The sequence below is a fragment of the Onthophagus taurus genome, chromosome 6, assembly GCF_036711975.1.
Source record: "Onthophagus taurus isolate NC chromosome 6, IU_Otau_3.0, whole genome shotgun sequence".
Classification (NCBI taxonomy): domain Eukaryota; kingdom Metazoa; phylum Arthropoda; class Insecta; order Coleoptera; family Scarabaeidae; genus Onthophagus; species Onthophagus taurus.
In genome coordinates this window covers 31212708-31234211 of record NC_091971.1, presented here as the reverse complement: position 1 = coordinate 31234211, position 21504 = coordinate 31212708, and the positions used below count along the sequence as shown (strand labels likewise).

At 33.3% G+C, this 21504-nt stretch overlaps 1 protein-coding gene across 2 annotated transcripts in view; it reads left to right on the top strand.

Annotated features, from left to right (window-relative positions):
• The window catches only part of LOC111416713 (uncharacterized), a 134639-nt gene that overhangs the window by 58778 nt on the left and 54357 nt on the right, over positions 1-21504 (top strand). Inside the window, exon 1 of one of the 2 annotated variants that reach the window (XM_071196886.1) lies at positions 15671-15950. The exons of the other annotated variant lie outside the window; for it this stretch is intronic. Within the exon in view, the coding sequence (XP_071052987.1) occupies positions 15938-15950 (13 nt within the window). The 5' untranslated portion in view covers positions 15671-15937. Of the gene's footprint in view, positions 1-15670; positions 15951-21504 lie in introns of those variants that run through there. 2 annotated transcript variants of the gene reach the window in all.

Here is a 21504-nt window from a genome sequence, read left to right as displayed (position 1 = left end):
ATCGCGTGATTTACACGAATTAACGTTGGATAGATAAGTACCGATACCTTGTGCATGCGTGTTTCATTCTTAATTTTAGTAGTAATATGTCTGATTTTTTGTTGTCTAACATTATTCTCACATTAGGTCTGTTTTTGTACTTCATATTTTACTGAAAATTAGGGAATATATACTGAAATACACTATCGAATACAAATTATCGAATAATTCGATATCATAAAATTTATTCGAATGAATAAATGGTGTCATATATTTGTTGATTTCTGAAACAAATTAAAACGCAAATTCAGTCATTCGACAAGAATCACTAGTATAATCTGAGAATAGAATGAAGAGAGTGAAACTATGGAATTGAAATGGAGATAATTTAATAAGTAATACATGTTAAAACATTTATTAACAAAACAAATACATTATTATAGTAAATATTTAAAAACGAAGACTACAACACATACTAAAAAAGTTATTATAAATATATTACTTAAATAGATTTAAATACTATTTAAGGAAATAATCATGTTCATGTTTTTCCTAGAAAGTCTGTTTCGACGTTCATTCATAATTTGGCCAGCTTTCGAAAATACTCCTTCTGAAGGAATGGATGTAGCTGGAACGCACGAATATTGTTTAGAAGTTTGTAAATTTTTGGCAGTATATTTTTGTGGCGCATCCAAAATCCAATTGGATTCTGAGATCGTGTTATAAGCGAGATCTCTAAATATTGTCTTACAATCAAAGTCGCGCTCGTACTTGGTATTTGAACTGTTTTTCAAAGTAGCAACTTTTCGATCAAAATGTCAAATATTTTTATCATCTTCGATATTCTTAGTTACAGTTTCAATTGTCTGTTTTTCAACTGTCTCACTTTTATTTTGCAAAATAAACAATATTTCAGTAATAATTGATTTTTCCACTGTGTCTGCATTTTCCTCATCACTAAATGCAGCTTTTTTAAATCTGGGATCTAAAAACGTTGCTTTTGAACAAAGTAATTCACTTGTGAGTGAACGGAATTCCGTGCAGTTCTTCATGTAATGTGTTGGTAAAGTTAATGTATTTGCGGGGTTGTAAGATAATTTAATTTCTAGACAAGGGTGGTAAAGATCTTCCCCCACAAATGGCAAATCAAAAAGGCCAACATCAAGCGCAACATCTGACAAAACTAAATCCAAGGTTTTTTCCTGTATGTTTGTTATATTGTTGTGCGAGTTGCAATTGCAAAAACTAAGAAAGTCGCCTAATTTCACACTGTTGACAGCAAAAAAATCATTAACACAGTCTCAAGTTCAAGATCAACATGGTCAATCCAAATTTATAACACCATCTCATAAATTCAAGAAACGATCTCGACAGATGAAACGAAAAACCGAGTTATCAGAAATTGAAAATGATGAAATAGATCAAAACTTTAATTAAAATGATTGTTACTGATTACCAGCCTTTATCACTTGCAGAAAATCTTGGTTTGTTGGAATAGCTTAAAAAGTTACAGCCACCATACAAACCACGAAGCAGAAAATTATTATTTTCGAAAATATTACCTAGCACATCTCAATCAAATTTGTGAGAAAGTTAAAATAATATTAGCAAAAGTTGATCATGTCGCTATAACTACTGTTATATGGACTTCTGACGGCAATAAAGCATTTTTATCAGTAACTAGTCACTTTTTTTATAACGACTTAATACATAATGCTGTTTTGGCAACGAAGGAAATACCGGAAGCCCATAGAGATATAAACATTGCCTTTGCTCTTTCAAAAGTTTTCAATGTTTGGGAAGTTCAGGATAAAATAAATATCATTGTTAATAACAACGGTGCTAATATAAAAAATGTAATAATTGACAAACTTAGAAAAGACTTCACCCGTGTATGGCGCGTACTTTAAATTTACGTGTCACAGATGCCATAAACTCAACAGAACCGGTACTGCAACTGATTAAGAAATTCAGAACATTAGTTGTTCATTTTAAGCATAGCATAGTGGCATTTGAAAAATTAAAAAGCATGCAAACACAACTGGCATAGCCTGAGCTAAAAGTAAAATAAGATACACATCATGTAGACACCTAGATGGAATTCTTCTTTAATTATGACAGAAAGACATTTAGCGATAAAGATCCACTATCAGCTGCTATAATATCGTTACCACGAGCTCCAGAATTCATTACAGCAACAGAATGGGATATGTTGATAGACTTACAATTAGTCTCCATCTTGAAATCATTTGAAAAGATGACTAATGAATTGTTAGGTGAGAAATATATAACCATGTCGTCAATTATTCCTCATATAAGATGTTTACAGCAATCGCTGAAAAACCGCATTCCCAAAAATCTTTAAAAATTGGTTTATAAGATAATGTTAGAAGGCGACTTGGTATTTTAGAATCAAAGAATACAAAAGAATGCGGATTTCATGCTTTTATATCGACGGCGACGTTAACTGATACGGATTTTTCTTTTTTGAGTACGTATGATAATGTGGATGATGCAGTTGCTGTATTTTGTGATATTCTATATGATATCTTAGCTGATTGTGTCCCGAAAAAGCAAGTTGGGGCTTGTAAATATCCAGTGTGGTTTAATCAGTTTAATCAGTTGACAAATAGATGTCGCTATTCGTCGTTTTGAAAAATCGTGTAATTTAGAAATGGCTGGTTAATAACAAGAAATTGTTTTTACTAACAAAATGAATAAAATAACAAGGAGTTTTTTTTACCACAGAAGAATATTACAAAACACTAAATAATAAAACTTAATAAATTAAAGTAAAAATACCAGTTCTTATTAAACAAATGAATAAAATAACTATGGAAAGGAATTATTTGGACGACAAAACGACACAAAACGCTCAATCTAATAAAAAATTAACAAAATCAAGATAATAAAGATTATAAATGTTCAAATTGTCTACCATTTTGAGCAACACATTTTTCAAGCCGGAGCCTTACACTATCTACCGCATTTAAAATTTCTCTTGCACTTAAATTCTGACACGCTTCTTGAATTCTGTTCTTCATTTCTTCCTTTGTTGTTGGTCGATGTTTATAAACTAAATTCTTAAGTCGACCCCAAAGATAGAAATCAAGAGGGGTCAAATCGGGTGATCGTGCTGGCCACGCCACACAACCTCCTCTTCCAATCCATGGGAATTTTTGAGGGAATTTTTGGTCACAAATCGCACGAGATACCGCAGCATAATGTGCTGGGCAGCCATCTTGTTGTAGCCACAATCTCCTCCTTATTGCTAGTGGAATGTCACCCAACAAATCATGCTGCAATGTGCCAGCAAGAAATTCCGCATACCTGCGACCATTGAGAGTGCCATCAAAATAAAAGGGCCCAATTATGGTGTCGCCCAAAATCCCGCACCACACATTTAGAGACCACAGATTTTGATTGTTCATTTCAACCATCCAATGGGGGTTAACTTCTGACCAGTAGTGGGCATTGTGCAGGTTTAACTGCCCATTACTTTTAAATGTCGCTTCATCTGTCCAAAGGATATTCCGATGAAAAAATTGAGTTTGGCCTAATAACCAATTACAAAATTGTAATCGGTTATTAAAATCTTGATCTCTTAATTCTTGGCAAAGATTTACATGATAAGCGTAAAATTTATTTTCTTTTAATATCCGTTGGACTGAGCTCTTGGTGATATCGAATTCCCTTGCCATATCACGGACGGATAAATGAGGGTATAACTCAACACCGGCTATTACCTCCGCTGTTCGATTGTCTTGCACGGTTCTTTTTATTCTGTGTCTGATGTTGTGATGAGGACGAACTACCCCAAATCGCTTAACTCTACAAGCAAGACGACTGAAGACATGACGACTTTGCTGTGGTCGGTAAGGAAAGCGCTCGGCATACAATCTTTCGGCAGCCCGAAAATTTTGTCTGCATTCCCCCAATAACATCAACATGTCATACGCTTCTTCATTGTTGAAAGGCATGTTGATGTTTAAATAAAATTCTAATTAGTTGTTCAAGATAAATACGAAGAATTGATAACTGCTAGTTTCACAAAGTTGACGTTCTGTCAATAACAATTAAATAATTTTATTTTTTTTTTATAATTTTTAATTTATTAAGTTTTATTATTTAGTGTTTTGTAATATTCTTCTGTGGTAAAAAAAAACTCCTTGTTATTTTATTCATTTTGTTAGTAAAAACAATTTCTTGTTATTAACCAGCCATTTCTAAATTACACGATTTTTCAAAACGACGAATAGCGACATCTATTTGTCAACTTAAATAACACCGGTAAAAAGTACCAACAATTAGGGTGGATTATTTCGAAAACGATTAGCAATATAAAAATTTTTTTCAAGCAAAAGAGATTTCTATTGAAGAGTTCTTTACGATGATATCGTAATTGACCCCTCTTTACATATAAAATATTAAAGTACTACTCAATTGCACCCACTTCCGGTTGTTGTTGGTCGGTCGTAACACACTATCTAGAAGGAGGGTGTCTGCTTTAGTTGACGAATTTTTTATTTCAACTCTCTAGGACTCACCGTTTCCGAATAAATCGGCTGGTACGGGTGGTCTGGGACACCCTGTATAAATGTCAGTGGTTTTCGAGGCATAATTGATAATTTGAAATGATAATTGAATAATTGATAATTTTGAAGGTTTTTGTACTATTACACCCTGTGTATTAAAAACCACCGACATTTGTATAAGACATGTTAGGTTAAATCGCCATATTTTGGTGTCCAGTGTCTCCGGTATTCGGATTTCCCATTCTTTCTGACTCACCCTGTATAGTACTCCCACAAACAACGTTGAACATCTTAAACAAAAAATTCGTGATGCTTGTAATACGATAAGTCGTGATACTCTTAGAAAAGTTACTCAATAATGAAGTGAGAAGCCGGTTTCAGCACTGTTTGACGGCGAATGGCGGTCAGCTTGAGCACACTTTGTTGATGTAACATATTATGTTTCTGTTGTTTTAATTTATTAAAATCAAAATTTATTGTTTTAAGTTTTAAAAATTTTATGAGTTGCTATACTTTTATTTCGTTGTTATTTTGTTACTATTCTGTTTATTAAAATATTTTGTAAACCAACTTCCTGATCTATTATATTATTATTTTATATTAGTAAATTTTTAGTCCATGGCTACCTATGATGGAAGATATATCAGGATAACACTAGTCAATATTAATTTATATATCCCGCTGTATATTAAAAACTTTTTTATTCAATATTGCTAACAATTATATAGGCTTCCTATTTCTAAACAGAAAAAAATGTGTTCGTCGAAAAAATAAATTTGTGTACGTCGCGACGCCTAGCTTCGTCGTCCAAAATTTGTAACGCCTGATGTTTCTTAAAGCTGAGAAGATACTATTTAAAATGGTATAGATTTTTTTTTCGAAAATTTTACCTGTTTCCTATAAAAGAGGTGGAGCGTCGAGTTTGGCTGACCCTATACAACAATACCGAGTGGGTATCTGACGTACAGAAATGCAACGCTATGGCAGAACATTTTCTAGACGCATTCACACCGAGAGAAAACACACGATTCGACAAAGACCACCAGAATTTTATCGATAACTGGTACGCACGATATCTAACAGCACCAATACACAATAAATCTATCTCAGATATTAGCGAAGACGAATACAATATACATATTCATAAAGGAAAAAACACCGCACTAGGGCAAGACCTGATAACAAAACTTACTCTAAGAAAACTAGATCCAGAGATTTATAACTATAGGTATATGTATACTCTTTAATTACTACCTATAGGCATAAATATTCCCTTCCTCGTGGAAATCTGGAACCATCATTACAATACCCAAACCTAATACCGACCACTCATATCCCAAAAACTACCGCCCATTACCCTTCTCTCCGTAATCGGAAAGATATACGAAAATATAATCAACCCAAGAATCCTAAACATCGTTGATTCAAAAATCTCTACATACCAATTTGGATTCCAACCGCAAAACTCTACCTCCCTGCCTCTTTCAATCTTAATAAATTAATGAATTTCTCCATTGTCTTCAGGTGAATATCAGTAATCGGTGAAAATAATACAGAATGTATTTCTGAAGATTAAATTTTATTTAAAAAAATTTTTGTTCTCAACGACCGGTTTCGATTATTCTATAATCGTCTTCAGGTTGTTCGCTACGAATTAAAAACATGTATTGAAAATTTCACAAAAACACATTAAATCAATTAACAAGTATTTACCGTCAAAAGGGAATTCAATTCTTGAAGAAAACTTGGAGGCATGTCACTTCTATTTATTTTGTTACACAGAAGATTCTTAGAGGTTATGTCGTGTTCACTTGTCAAAATATTGTCAAATTATACAAAATAAACGTTAAAACCCATTAAAATCCCTTTTTTACATTTAAACAGTTGCAGATGCAAAGTTTTTAGAACTAGGATGTTCGAAATTATTACAGAATATTCTATGCTATACAATAAATCTTCATCTACAGCGCTGTACGACTGTCAAAAACAACTATCGGACGGAAGAATTAAAAAGAAATAACATTTTTACATTGGCGCGAATTTTAAATTAGTATTGGATTTTAATTTACACCCAAGTCATTACACCATTACACCCAAGTCTTCATACAACTGTCTACAACACAAAGAGGCAGCTTTTCGATTTTTACTCAACAGAGCGATAAACACTCCTATGCTAAAAAAAGATTTTGATCATGAAATAAGACACATAATAAAAATAGCTTTAAATAATGGATACAATATAGAATTTTTACAAAAAGTTTATAAAAAGATACACCATAAAAATATTATAAAAGAAATCTATCCACACCAACTTAAGAAACAAAATTTCATATCTATTGCATATCACCATTCTTTGAATAAAATGAAACATAATTTCAACATTTTTCATTTGGGAATAGTTTTTAAGAACAACACAAAACTAAAAGATATTATAATAAACTCTAAACAAAAAATAGACAATAACCAAAAGAATGGGGTCTACAAAATTAACTGCAACGAGTGCGATAATTATTATATAGGTCAAACTGGTCGAAACCTAAGGACTAGACTAAATGAACACTTAAACAATAATAATTCAGCCGTAAATAAACATATAGTTTCAACAACACATTCTACAAACACAATAACACTTTTACATAACATTCCAAAATCGAAAAGTCTGGATCTATATGAAGAATGGGAAATATTCAGACATAAATACTACGAAGAGGATAAGATGTTAAATGAATTTACTGAAACCAACAGAAATCACATTTTTATAGAAGTTTTTAATAAATTAAAATCCAATGCTAATTTAAAATTCGCGCCAATGTAAAAATGTTATTTCTTTTTAATTCTTCTGTCCGATATTTGTTTTTGACAGTCGTACAGCGCTGAAGATGAAGATTTATTGTATAGTATAGAATATTCTGTAATAATTTTGAACATCCTAGTTCTAAAAACTTTGCATCTGCAACTGTTTAAATGTAAAAAAGGAATTTTAATGGGTTTTAACGTTTATTTTGTATAATTTGACAATATTTTGACACGACATAACCCCTAAGAATCTTCTGTGTAACAAAATAAATAGAAGTGACATGCCTCCAAGTTTTCTTCAAGAATTGAATTCCCTTTTGACGGTAAATACTTGTTAATTGATTTAATGTGTTTTTGTGAAATTTTCAATACATGTTTTTAATTCGTAGCGAACAACCTGAAGACGATTATAGAATAATCGAAACCGGTCGTTGAGAACAAAAAAATTTTTAAATAAAATTTAATCTTCAGAAATACATTCTGTATTATTTTCACCGATTACTCTTTCAATCTTATTCAACAACATTGAGACAGCACACTTACAAAATAAACGCACAGCAGCGGTCTTTTTGGACATCGACAAAGCTTTTGACAGCGTGTGACATAAACCCATATCTGATCAGAATCACAACTGACTTTTTAAATGAACGACAATTATGTATAAAAATCAACAATACATATTCTAACCCGTTTTGTCCTTTACAAGGCATTCCTCAAGGCTCTCCTCTGTCACCGACTCTATACAATATTTACTGTTTCGACATTTTTTCTCCAAACCATTCCCTATTCGACCCAAATCGATATATCCTACAATGCGGGACGACACGACACTAGCCCCCACGCAAAAACCCTAATTGAAACAACAAAAGAAATGCAAACATTCTACAACGAGACACTTGCCTGGCTATACAAATGCAGACTACAACCCAACCCTTCCAAATTCCAGCTCTTACTACCTTACCACAACATCAAAAAGGACTCTCCCTACATCCCAACAGACCATGGTAAATTAAGACCTTTGGAAAACATCAAATATCTAGGTATGATTTTAGACAAGATACTACGTCTATGGACATGTCCTAACTACCAGTGCACCGAAACAATAATATAATAATAATAATAATCTCTTTATTTCCTCGCTTACAAAGAACAGAAGAAAACGTGCAGTTACAAGTTAAACTCGAAGAACTCGCTTAAATGATAGAAACAATGCTCCAATAACAATAACTTTAACTTACATTTAAATAATCTTAAATTTAGAGATTTCAACGGTCTCGGTAGGTGGTTATATATTTGTACTCCTATAAAATTGGGACTATTTGAGGTAATAGCCAAATTATGCTGTGCTATCGCAATGTGATCACAGCGCGTATTATGGTCGTCGTGTATAGCATTATTTTGAAGTATAACAGCTGTTTTATGCTTGTGGATATAATGAGTTATTTCTAAAATATAAATACATATTACTGGTAGGATATTCAGTTGTTGGAAAAGCGGTCTACATGAAGATCGTTGATTTACGTTGCAAATTGCTCTCACTATTCTTTTTTGATGAACAAAGATCTCAACAAACATTTGACATTAATAAAGCGGAAAGAAGATGCTTAAGGATAATAACAAAAAGATACGCCATCCGAATAACCCACTACACAACATTCAAAATAAAAAGCTACACGAACGGACAAACATCACACCAATAACAGAAAGACACGAACTGCTACGACAAAAATTTATCAACAGAACGTTGCACAGACATTTATTGAATTATATGTGCTTACCTAGAAACAACGACAAAAATCCCGTAGAGAAGACTACACTATTAAAAAAAACTTAGTGACAATACACTGTTTCAAATCGAATTTTGACACTTGGAAATTTTAAATCAAAACATTTGGTTGCCATGGTTACGCGTTACGCACGGCTACTACTATTTTTTATATCAAATTAAACTTTAAATTAATATTTCTCGAAAATTTTCTTATGTAACCAATATTAATATTTATTATACATAATTGAGGCGGTAAGAAGTAAAGGGATGTAAGTGCAAATTTAGCGATGTCGAGAAAAAGGCTCTCAAAGATAGTCTTACAGAAAAATCAAGGACTACCGAAAATTAGAAAAATATTTTTTTTACTTTTCTGATGTATCTTATTAACTGTTTTTAAACTTTTGAAATATTTCAATTTATTCATTAGTACTAAAAATACAGGGAGTAAAGTAAAGGGACGTTACTACTTACACCCCTTTGCATCCGAATATGTAACTTACATCTCTTTTGCACTTAACGATAAGACTTTTTTTAGCATTTTGTTTACCTTATCCAAGTTATCCAAGTTGAAGCAATATTTTTTGTAGTTTAGTGTTGTATAAAAGTTACGGTAGATGGGTGGTATAAAAGGAAGAAGTTGTTGAAGGTTTTCATATTTTGCTGTCTTTATAAGTGGTGGTGTAGGGTACAATAAGCTAAGTTCATAATGAGTATTTGGACGGCCCTTTTTCTGCTTTCTTAGATCAAATTCAACAAAGTCCATGTCCTCAAAGCTTTTCTTGTATAAAAGAGTATCCGGTTTATCTTTCTCCAGTCGGAACCATTGAACATTGCGTAACCCTGGAATAGAGTCCTTTATGCTTTTTTTCATAGGTTGAACTGACATAAAGTTTTCAATTGCCATTCTTACAACTGTAAACTTCCGGCTTGCATGAGCCACTACGTTGAACCAGTCATCCGGAACAAAAATATATTGGTTTTTTTTTGGACTTTTCAATAATCCCGAAGTCTTGATCGCATTCCATGTAAGAGTGCCCAGAAATCAAAAATTTATGGTCTATTCTCTGAATAGATGTTGTCTGAACAATATGCCTCCAAAATTTAATAATGTTGTTATTTTTGTTTTGGCCGCCTGCGTTATCGCTAAATACTATAAGATGTTCTATTGAATTAGGTAGTTGTTGAACATACCTAATTAGGCACGACCCGATTTCTTGGGATCCCCTCGATGCCTCACCTTCGTGCCACATAAACATTGAGGCTTGATTATTAGCAAGATCAAGCACTGCAAAATTGTACGTCCACAGTTGCCTGAGATAGTAAACTTTACTGCAGGTTAGTACAGGTGTGGGGAAAGTTTTTTCAAGATCGAAACATATTGCTTTTACAGTAGTTGCATTATCCTTGGCAAGTTTCTTGGCATCATCTTTTTCTGATCTAGCTTTCTCCGCTTTACGTAAATGAACATCTTGGGATCTGGATTTTACTATTTTTCACCACCTCGGCATTAGGATCGTTATTTATTTTGTTTTCAAGTTCATCGCATGTTGTACACGTATCAGTGTGAGGCCGTTTAAAACTGAGATTGAATTGCGTTGTAAAAATGAATCTATAAAAACTCTCCTTAACAGTATGTTGAATACTATTTTCATGGCAAAACTCCAAAAAAAGTGTATGCATTTTGTGAATATTCAGTTCGCCTGAGAGATATTTTGTCTGTGGATTTTTGTTTCGTGAATAATGGCTTGAATATTTCGGGAATGACCGAATATGGGCCTTTATTACTCCAATATCATGTTCTGAAATCTTATTTGCTGGGATGTGTCTACCACGTTGGTCAGTTGGAGCTACACCTGAAGGTTTTCTGTTCTTTAAAACATTGTGTAAGACTTGGGGAGCTTCTTATTAGGGTTAAGTGTGCATTTAAAGATTATTTCTTCGAATATTGATTTATTCCACGCTTAATACAAAACTTACAACTACTATCATAAAACAACATAATAATACTGACTGTCACGTACACGGACGCAAAGCATGCCGGGTAATAATTAATTTACAAACTAATAGATGGCCTTGAACTTTTGTAAGGTCATACAATGGTTTAGCAATAATTGAAAATTTCTCAATGAATTTTCGAAAGTATGAGCTAAGCCCAACAAAGCTTTGTAATTCCCGGACATTACGTGGTACAGGAAAGTTTTCTACTGCTTTTATACCATTTTCGGTAGGTGTAATACCTCTTTCATTTATTAAGTATCCTAGAAATTCAATCTGGGAAGCCATAAACTCACATTTATCTAATCTCAGAGTCATTCTATTTTTTACTAGTAACCTCAAAACTTGCCGTAACAATTTAAAATGATATTCCAATGTTTCGCTGGTTATTAGTATATCGTCCAAATATATGGACACATCTCCGTTCTCGATTAATGGTTTGAAAACGTCATAAACAAATCTCTGAAAAGCAGAAGGACCTACTTTTAAACCAAAAGGCATCTTCAGATATTCAAAATGACCCAGAGGAGTAACAAACGCAGTGTACTTGACAGAATCGGGATGCATATCTATGTGGAAAAATCCATCTTTTAAGTCTAGCCGGGAAAAATGCTTTTTATTATGCAGTGCTAATATTTGGTCCTCGATAAGCGGTAATGGATGATTATCTCTACTGAGTATCTTATTTAATTGACGATAACCAATGCACATACGGATTTCTCCATTTTTCTTTCTAACTAGTACAATTGGTGAAGCATACTCAGAATTGCTTGGTTGAATAATATTATCACGTAATAAATCATCTAAGATCTGTCTTACTTTACTCTTTTCACAAAAAGAGAAGCGTCTCGGCTGATAATGAAAAGGATTAGAATCTTTAACTATTAACTTCAATTCGCCGTTTACGTTAGGTTTCTCAGGTCTTTCCGGTTGCAGGTATTCTCTTATAAATAACGCCTTAAAATCTAATTTGGTTTGCTCAGGTAATTGGTTATTTAATTTAACACCATCTACTTCACTAAAACTATTAGAGTCATCATACATAATATCAATATTCATTATCGCCTGGATGGCTTCGGTTTCAGTTTCGTATATTTTTTCGTTTCTCAAAAGTAAATTAAACAATTTTAAAACATCTCTACCTAATACAACACAAGACGACATCGTACTATCCGGCACTACAAGCAAAAGTATCTCTCTTGTACAATTATCGAAAGTCAAATCAACCGTTACTGACCCCTTAATAATTAACTTTGATTGGTTAATACCACAAAATTTATTTGAATCAGTTGTGTATTTCTCGAAATTCTTTACAAATTTTTCTTTAATGAAACTAATTGGACTTCCCGTATCCAACAAAGTATATAATGTTATGGATCGGTTATTTATCTGGTAGATCAAGTTACGTTAAAACTCATCTTCAGATCCATAATTGTCAACAGTCGACACGTTCCTAGCCGGACAATTCTTAACTAAATGTCCAAAAACGCCGCATTGGTAACAAGAGCCCCTCTCTCGTTTTGCTTGTTGACACTCATTCGCAAGATGACCCATTCTGCCACAATTGAAACATCTGGAAATCCTCCTTTGGTCCCCTCTGTTGTTTTCCTTTCCGGTGCTTTTTGGTACTTCTTTCACAACTGGTTTAGAAGTGGTACGTGGTCCCATGGTAATGTTCTTGAATCCTTGCACCAAATCTTCCAAACATCCATAACTTTGCATTCGAGCTTGATTTCGTAAACTCTGGTCTGAAATTCCGTCGATGAGATAATCCAACAACTCCTCTTCTGGTACCTGGGCCTGATTTGCTTTTATTATTTTGTCGTGATAATAATTATAAAAGGTTTCGGACGATTGCCACCTCCTGGATTCGAATAATTTCCGCAATTCCATTCGATTCGGTCGGCAGTCAAACATTATTTTCATTTCTCTTAGAATTCCTCCGACATCCTTCATTAGAAATTCAGGTTTTGATTGAAACCAGGCTTGTGCTTTACCCTTCATACGTGATCCCATCAAAATCCTAGCAGAACCATCATCCAATTCATATGTATTGCATAGTAAAAGGAATTGTTTTTGCCATCGGTCAAAGTTATTGTCTATGCCATCGAACTCGCTTAATAAATCACCAATTAACCGAATGTTTGTTTGCGGTTTAGGTGAAGGGGAAGGTGCTTGGCGTAATTCATTTTCCCTCTTCATAAGCTCAATCTCCTTCCGCATCAGATCTCTTTCTCTCTTAACTAATTCCAATTCTCGTGCGACCATATCGACTTTATCACCAGCCAAATTTGAATCTTCTTTCTCCAACCCGTTATTCGAGTCCATAATTACTCTTTCTTCGAAATCTTCAAAATTTCTGAGCGGGTAAGAACTCGTACCTTCTCTCGCTTCCGCCATAACGGATTTTCTTTTTTTGAGGTTAGGTTTCTACCGTTTCTTCCAAATTTAATCTTTTGCACACCTTTAACCTCACACCTGATATTGTAAGACTTGGGGAGCTTCTTATTAGGGTTAAGTGTGCATTTAAAGATTATTTCTTCGAATATTGATTTATTCCACGCTTAATACAAAGCTTACAACTACTATCATAAAACAACATAATAATACTGACTGTCACGTACACGGACTCAAAGCATGTCGGGTAATAATTAATTTACAAACTAATAAATGGCGTTTTAAAATCAAATTAAATTAATGCTACAATTGTCATACCTTTTTTGGCTTATGTTCAAAGTTTTCAACACAAATAGTTTGCAAACTCTTTTACCCTGTAGTTTTATTTTGACGCTAACCTGTTTACGCGGCTCAACTTCTGCCCTTCTTTTGGCAGGTAGTAGTGTTTGCATAGAGGAATTTAAAAATGCCGTTTGTAGATTCCATGAATACAATTCCAATAGTCTTGAAAGATTTGTTGACGATCTTCATCCGAAAAACTACTACATTCATATCGACATCGATGGCCTGCTAGCTGGTGAACGCTTTTAGACTCCTTAAACACTTTCCTATGATCAATATATTCGCCGCCACTATTCCTGCACTTCTTTGCTTTGTTCCGTGCCCAAGAAGATTCATTTCTGATCCTTTTTCTGCTTCTGTTCATCTGCTGGTTGCCGACGTCTGTTTCAGCTTCAGATGTAGAAGTCCGTACATCTTCTGGGACATAATCACGATCTAGATCACTATCGTCAAGAGATTCTGCACATAAAACAAACAGTAAATCAGTTTTATAAATTAAAGATTAATATTGGGACTGTAAAAAATAATATAGAAAACCATATCAAAATTTCATAACCTCAATATAATCAAACTCTTAAAAAATGCATTAATTTTCTGTGTACTCACCATCTTCATCAAAATGTTCCATATTCATTTGGCTATTTACGTCCATTAAACTAATCACTAATCATCCATAATACGCATTTATACGGGAGTAAACACACACTTTAACTGTCTAAATTATTAGGAACGGTGACGTTTGGAGGCAGAGGGATATAAGTGCTCATATATCCCATTGCTTCCAAACAATTGAGAGACTTCATTCAGTATTTTTTCTATCAATGCATAGATGCCGCCTTTGGTAGCGAATTTGATTTTAAATTCCTTTGCCACCAAATAAATAATTACTTCAGGAATGAGTCTATGCACATAACTCGTTTGTCTAAAAAAGGTCACTTACACCCGTTTGCTTCTTACCGCCTCAATTCAGAAAAAAATTCTCTTTCAAATTCCGATATAAAAAATGGGGTGTTCCATTTAAAAAAAATTTAAATCTTTAGACTCGTTTCAGCGATTTTTTCATAAATTGTTTATAATAATTTTATCGAATTTATCCGTAACTTTTGAAACGCACTGTATAATGAAAAATAATTATTAAAAATTATAGTTAAATTGTAGTTTGTAATAATGTTCTACGGCTATATATAGGTCTTTCACCTATGTACAAATGCACGTCCATAGCCGAATAAAGATATATTCTCTCTCTCTCTCTCTCTCTCTTATTCGATAGTTCGAATTCTTCAGTTAGTAATTATTCGATAGTCAAATTTATTCGATGGTGCCCATCACTATCTGAAATGAGTTGTATAAAAAATTGATCTCTAGGATGGCATCATTTTCAGAAAATATAAAAAAATTAAATTTATATAAAAATTTTTCAATGAAGAAATTCAATAAAAAAATTCCTTTTTAAATTTTTTAAAAGGCTTGCTCAATTTTTACAATCGATTTTCATTACCTGTAAAACTTTTTATTATGAAATTAACGACCCGATAAATCTTAAGCCATTAAAATATTAACTAAGAAAGGTCTTTGCTTTTAGAATCCATTATCAAATAAAAAAGCAGTGCTTTGCAGTATAAAGTTTTAATCGTTCAAGTTTGACATTTTAAAACACCCACAACTAAAAAAACATTTATAGGTCAAATTTTGTATTAACATTAAAATGTGCCAAACTTCTTGGATTAGTAAATGTTGATTATGAAATTGTATACAAAAAATAAATACAATTTATATCCCCTCTTCTCTTTTTGTCATGTCTCTGTGACGCGCACAAGAAGCGCGCTCAAAAACCTTGGAACTCGCTCGAAACAGTTCAGTCCCATTCGGTTCGCGAGACTCGTACTTGGCACGTGTTATGAAAATTACGGCCTCTGTTATCGCGCAAAAACAGAAAGTCGTGAGTTTTTAATAACTATCTCCTATATTTCAACCTTGAATGGACTGTTACCAATTGATTTGTATTGGTAAATATGTCTGTAACAAAATTGTGTGGGAATGAGTTTATGTAAATTTAAAATGTGAATAATTAAAAGAAAATTGGTTCAGTGCTAATGTTATAAAAGGATTTGTTAAAAAAGGAATTATGGATCAAAGAGGTAAATTTAAATTTTGAAAATTAAGTTTATAATTTTATTTCGCTGAACCGGTTTAGTTATTAATTTTAGCAATTTGGGACGAATTACGGTTATTAATTCGATTTTCCTTAAACGGTAATCGTTTCCAATTTACCCACCTTATATGGAAATCCAAGTTAGTCATCCATAAATACATGATGACATCCTACAAACCTATTTACATATGTAAATAGTTTAGATTGTTTTGAAACACTTTTAGTTATGTAAAACGTAGCAAGTAATAATGTTATTATAACGATTTTATTATAACATTGTTTAAATCAACGAAAAAGTATAAAACAAAACAAAGATAACATCCAATTTTATAAATCAATCATTACGTCGAGGTTTTAAATTCAACGACCTCTTAAACGCTATCACAATCAATTTCCGCACCGCAAACTTTAGTTTCGCCATCATCTCCTTCCTTTCTATCTCACTTTCTCATCTCTCGGCTGGGGTTTTAGCCCTTCTACGTCTTTAAGATGATGGCGTTCATCATTTCAACCCCCATCAGTCAGTCTTTCTACGTTTAAGAGCTGAAGGGTGGGATGTAAAGGGGGTTCTTGTTGTTAAAGGGGGTCTTTTCGTAACGTTCCGCTGTCGTCGATTTCCTGGTTGAAATATTGCTTCCCATCATATGCTATAATGTTATCCAGGTGCGAAAATGTATCACCATCCCGTACTCGTACTTGTGTGTGTTGGCCAGAAAAGGAAAGCATATAAAGTAGAAAAAGAAAAAATGTGTAAATATTTTGAAGATTTTACGAGGTATACTTGAACGAAATCGTATATATTTATCGAAACGTCCGGAGGCGTGAAAGCGGGAAGGAAGGACCCTTTCGAGTTTCGAGTGTTATATTTACTTTCCAGCTGATACTGATAGGTTTTAGGTGAGTTTTAAAAAGGGACGGGGTGTATTTATTTTAAGATCGAGTTTTATCCAAGGATTTAAATTTCAATAGTACTCAAAGTTTAATATATCTACCTAAGTACATTGGATGTTTAAGATAATGTCTTAAAATCCACCAATATACTTGCACTTTTTCAATGTATCGACTTGTTGAGAAATAAATTTATTAAAAGATGGGCTAGATACCGGTTTCTGATTTCCCCATTGTCAGCCGCCGTTATAGAAGTCAAAATAAGAAAATTATTAATGTATTATAAATTTTAAATAATTCTACTCGCTGTCTATAAAGAGAAGCGGGTTATAATTCTATGTATAAATAGGAATTTAGGTTATGTTATTATGTAAAAGACTATAAAATATAACAAAAATCGGATCATAAAAGCAGTTTGATGTTTTTATGGAAATCTGGACGTGATCATCTGGACCTCGAAATGACAACTAAATGCATAAAGAATAGAAACGGGATTACGTAACATCTTGTCGTACAGAATATGGACACAAAATCTTAAGAAATAAAATGTATTATATATAAAAGAAGCGCGAACATCGGTACATTCGTTTACAATTCTCGCAAAAGATGGAGTAGATGTAGATAATTAAGGTTGATTTTATTGTTGTTCGCAATCAAATATGTCCACTATCTATCAATCAAATTTAGAACTACCTTGACATCTCCTCCTACTACTATATTTTGGCTCAAAACGTTCTCCGACATCTTCCGATTCCTTTCACTGGTCTCTTCCACAGATCTTCAGCGTCCTCTCACTCGATCATCTATTCTCCTTATATTCCTTTTCTTCAGCTGATATTTGGTCTTCCTCCCTTCCTACAACCATCCTGTTTCGACTTTGGGATCTGTTTGGGAAGTCGCTTCTCATCTATCCTTTCTTCAGAACATGCGGTTGCTGATGCTGTAGGGAGGAATTTTCTTCTTCTTTGTGTACTGTTTACTTTTACCAAACACAATGCAATCGTGCGTCTAGATTCTACATGTTATCGTCTTTATTGACATATTGGCAGAAACGAAATGCAGCTTTCGAAATTTGTCTCAATTTTGGTCGGTAGCTAAAACAAAGACGATCTAAAAGATTCCCATTCCTTCATTATATCTCTTAATCAAATTTAATTGTGTGATGTCTTTTTTGTTTTCTCCTTTTATCCTTTTAGAAACCATCTTTTAGATGTGGTGGTTACTTTATAAAGCCACTATTGCATTGTCATCCCATTTGACACATATTATCGTTCGTCGTATTTGTAATCGTATGATTCTCTTTTATGTTTTTTAACGCTTTGGAATGTGTGAAAGCACATTTATTTGTTCTGTTTCATGTACTGTTCTATAAGTTCGAATGTTTAGATCTGATGAAATAGTGCGTGGCTCTAGAGTTGTCAAAAAAGAACATACAGGTGTTTCAGGTTTTTGTAGCAGGACTTTAACAGTCGATAGATCTTTTAAAATTAACACAAAAACTTCATATAAACATAGGTCGACAAACGCTTTATTTTGGAGATACAGGGTGTTCAAATTAAATTTTTAAAATGATTTTCATTTAATATTACACGTGTATTTCAACCGATTCTATTCAAATTTGGTATACGGAGGTTTTTTGGAATGAGAAAGACGATTATGGAGTCCGTTTTACTATAGCCGGTAGAGGGCGCTCTGTAATGTATTCTTTACAGATTAAAATAACAATAACTTTTCTGACAGTATACTTTTTGGCTTTTTGAATAAAAATTCTTATTCTCGGTACTTTTTTAAGCAAAAACGGTACTCTTATCAAAATGCGCTAAAGTTGATCGTTTTCAAGATAATCCGCTTTTTATTATTCGATATAGACCAATTCTTTTAGAGGATTTTTAAAGATAGGTATAATAATGTTTTCCATTGAAACAAAGTAGGTAAGTTTACTAATGTTTTAGTTTATTGCATCAAGTGTCAAATCACCAGTAGTTGTTGATCAGTGTTAAATTTTTCCTAACCAAGAGTTAGCGGATATTCATTTTGTTTATGGGTTTACAAATGGAAATTCAGCAGAAGTAGCCCTAGAGTATAGGAGAAGATATCCACATAGCAGACGCCCGCATTCTTCTGTGTTTGTGAAAGTGATAGATAATTAGTTGAACAAGGGCTAAATAATGACAGGTAGATCGTAATAATGACAATGTTGAACAGCAAAAAAACTTTAGATGAAGAATTTTGCGTGAGTTCGACAAAGACCCCATTTCGAGTGTTAGAAGAGTTTAGAAGAGGGCGCGTGTTCATCGCCTTTTAAAACATGATCATAGACATGCTTATCATTTACAACCCTTGCAAGGCTTGCAACCAGGCGATGAAGAACGGCGTTTAATGTTTTATCGGTGGTTTGCTAAAGCATCAGCCAATAATCGACATTTTTTAAATAATGTAATGTGGAACGATGAATCGTGTTTCACAAGACATGGGATTGTAAACTTTCACAATTTACATGTTTTGGTATCCCTACGCAATTCGGCCACGAAACTTCCAACATGAATTTAGTGTCAACGTCTGGGTAGGTATTTATAATAATCATTTTTTCGGGCCATACTTTTGCCACCACAACTAACTGCTGTGGCATTCTTGTAATTTTTGGTAGCTGAACATGCCAATATGTGGGATGACATTAATTTAGCTTTTGAGAAGAAAGGCCTGGTTTCAACTTGATGATTGTGCAGCTTATCATAGTAGGGTAGTAAGAAATTGGCTAGACAACCATTTTCCTGCAAGATAGATTGGTCGTGATGGACCAGTCGCATGGCTCCACGATCTGTAGATCTTAATGCTTTAGACTTTTTTGTGTGGAGATATTTGAAAGGAAAATTGTATGAGACACCTGGTCCCACAAGGGATGAACTTTTAATAGGATTAGGAATGCTTGTAATCGACATAAGAGACTTAAAAACGATATAAGACCGTTCTTAAATATCATTACTCGATAAGTAATTCGTCTGTCAGAATTATGCAAGCAAAATTTTTTACATTTTCAACAATTTCTTTAATTTTTTTCTTTTATTATTTAGATTAAAAACAGTAATAAACTAAAACATTACTTAATTTACCTACTTTGTTTCCATGGCACACATTATTTTAACTATCCTCTAAAAACATTGGTCGGTATCGAATAATAAAAAGCGGATTATCTCGAAAACGATAAACTTTAGCGTATTTTGATAAGAGTGCCCTTTTTGCTTAAAAAGTACACAGAATAAGAATTTTTATTCAAAAAGCCAAAGATGCTGTTAGAAAAGTTATTGTTATTTTAATCCGTAAAGAATACGTTACGACCGACTATAGTAAAACGGACTCCATAATCGTATTTCTCATGCCAAAAAACCTCCGTGTAGCAAATTTGAAAAGAATCGGTTGAAATACACGTGTAATATTAAATAAAAATAAATTTAAAAATTTAATTTGAACACCCTGTATCTCCAAAACAAAGCGTTTGTCGACCTATGTTTATATGAAGTTTTTGTGTTAATTTTAAAAGATCTATCGACTATTAAAGTCCTGTTACAAAAACCTGAAACAACCTGTTTATTATATACGTGTTGTGAATGTTTTTTAACAACAGACAACATTTTTTAACCCCGTGAGTTTATTTATTATTTATTTATTTATTCATATTCGGGACACGTACAGGAAAAATCCCAAAAAAGTGTCCACTACAATAATACAAATGAAAAAACAAACTACATATATAAGAAAGAAAAAAAAAACAAAAAAGACATCGAAAGCATGAATCAAAAAATGGAATTAAATCAGCAAGCACGAAACAGAAAAGAAAATAAACACAGACACTACTTTGGTCCACATAATCATCGATATTACGCGGATAGAAAAACAGAATAATAAGGACCATAAGGAAGGACCATTTTTGTTCCTTTTCTTTTCTGCCCCACCATCCGCAAGGAATCAATTTAAATATGCTAAACGAATGTGTTTCGATTGAGTAAATTAATTTTACAAAGAAAAAACTAATGACAAATACTTAAAGTTAAAATGGATTTTTTAAACGACATCATTGAATTACAAAAGAAATCAACATTGAAACAATAAACATTGCAAGTGTGCATCAGTCTCAAGAGAGGTGAACCGGCATGCGCACTGGATCCAGAAGCAGGTAGTCTGAACAAAAATGGTGATCGAGTAGCATAAGAAGGAACATTAAAGTGAATCTCCTCTAAAAGAACCGGAGCGTCGAGACTTAATGTCGACGGCCACAGAGAGATCTTAAACCAAACACCCATCATCTTTGGGAACAAGGGCAGTACGGCAGATAAAATTTGTGAGCAAAATAACGGATAAATCTTCTCTGTAGGCCCTCAATAAGGTCGATGTAAATATTATAGGCAGGACTCCACAATACTGAAGCGAAATTTAAACTGCTAGCAACGTAGGCCATATATAAAGAAGTAATGCAGCGGACGTTAGTAAGTGGACGAGAAATCCTAATGATAAATCTTAGGCGCTTAATAGCTTTAGAAACCATAGAAGTAATATGATCGCGATAGAGTAGTCTAGAATCTAGAACAACGCCAAGATCTTTAATTGTAGAGGATCGAGTAAAATAATGCGGACCTAGCTTATATTTGAAGTTAACA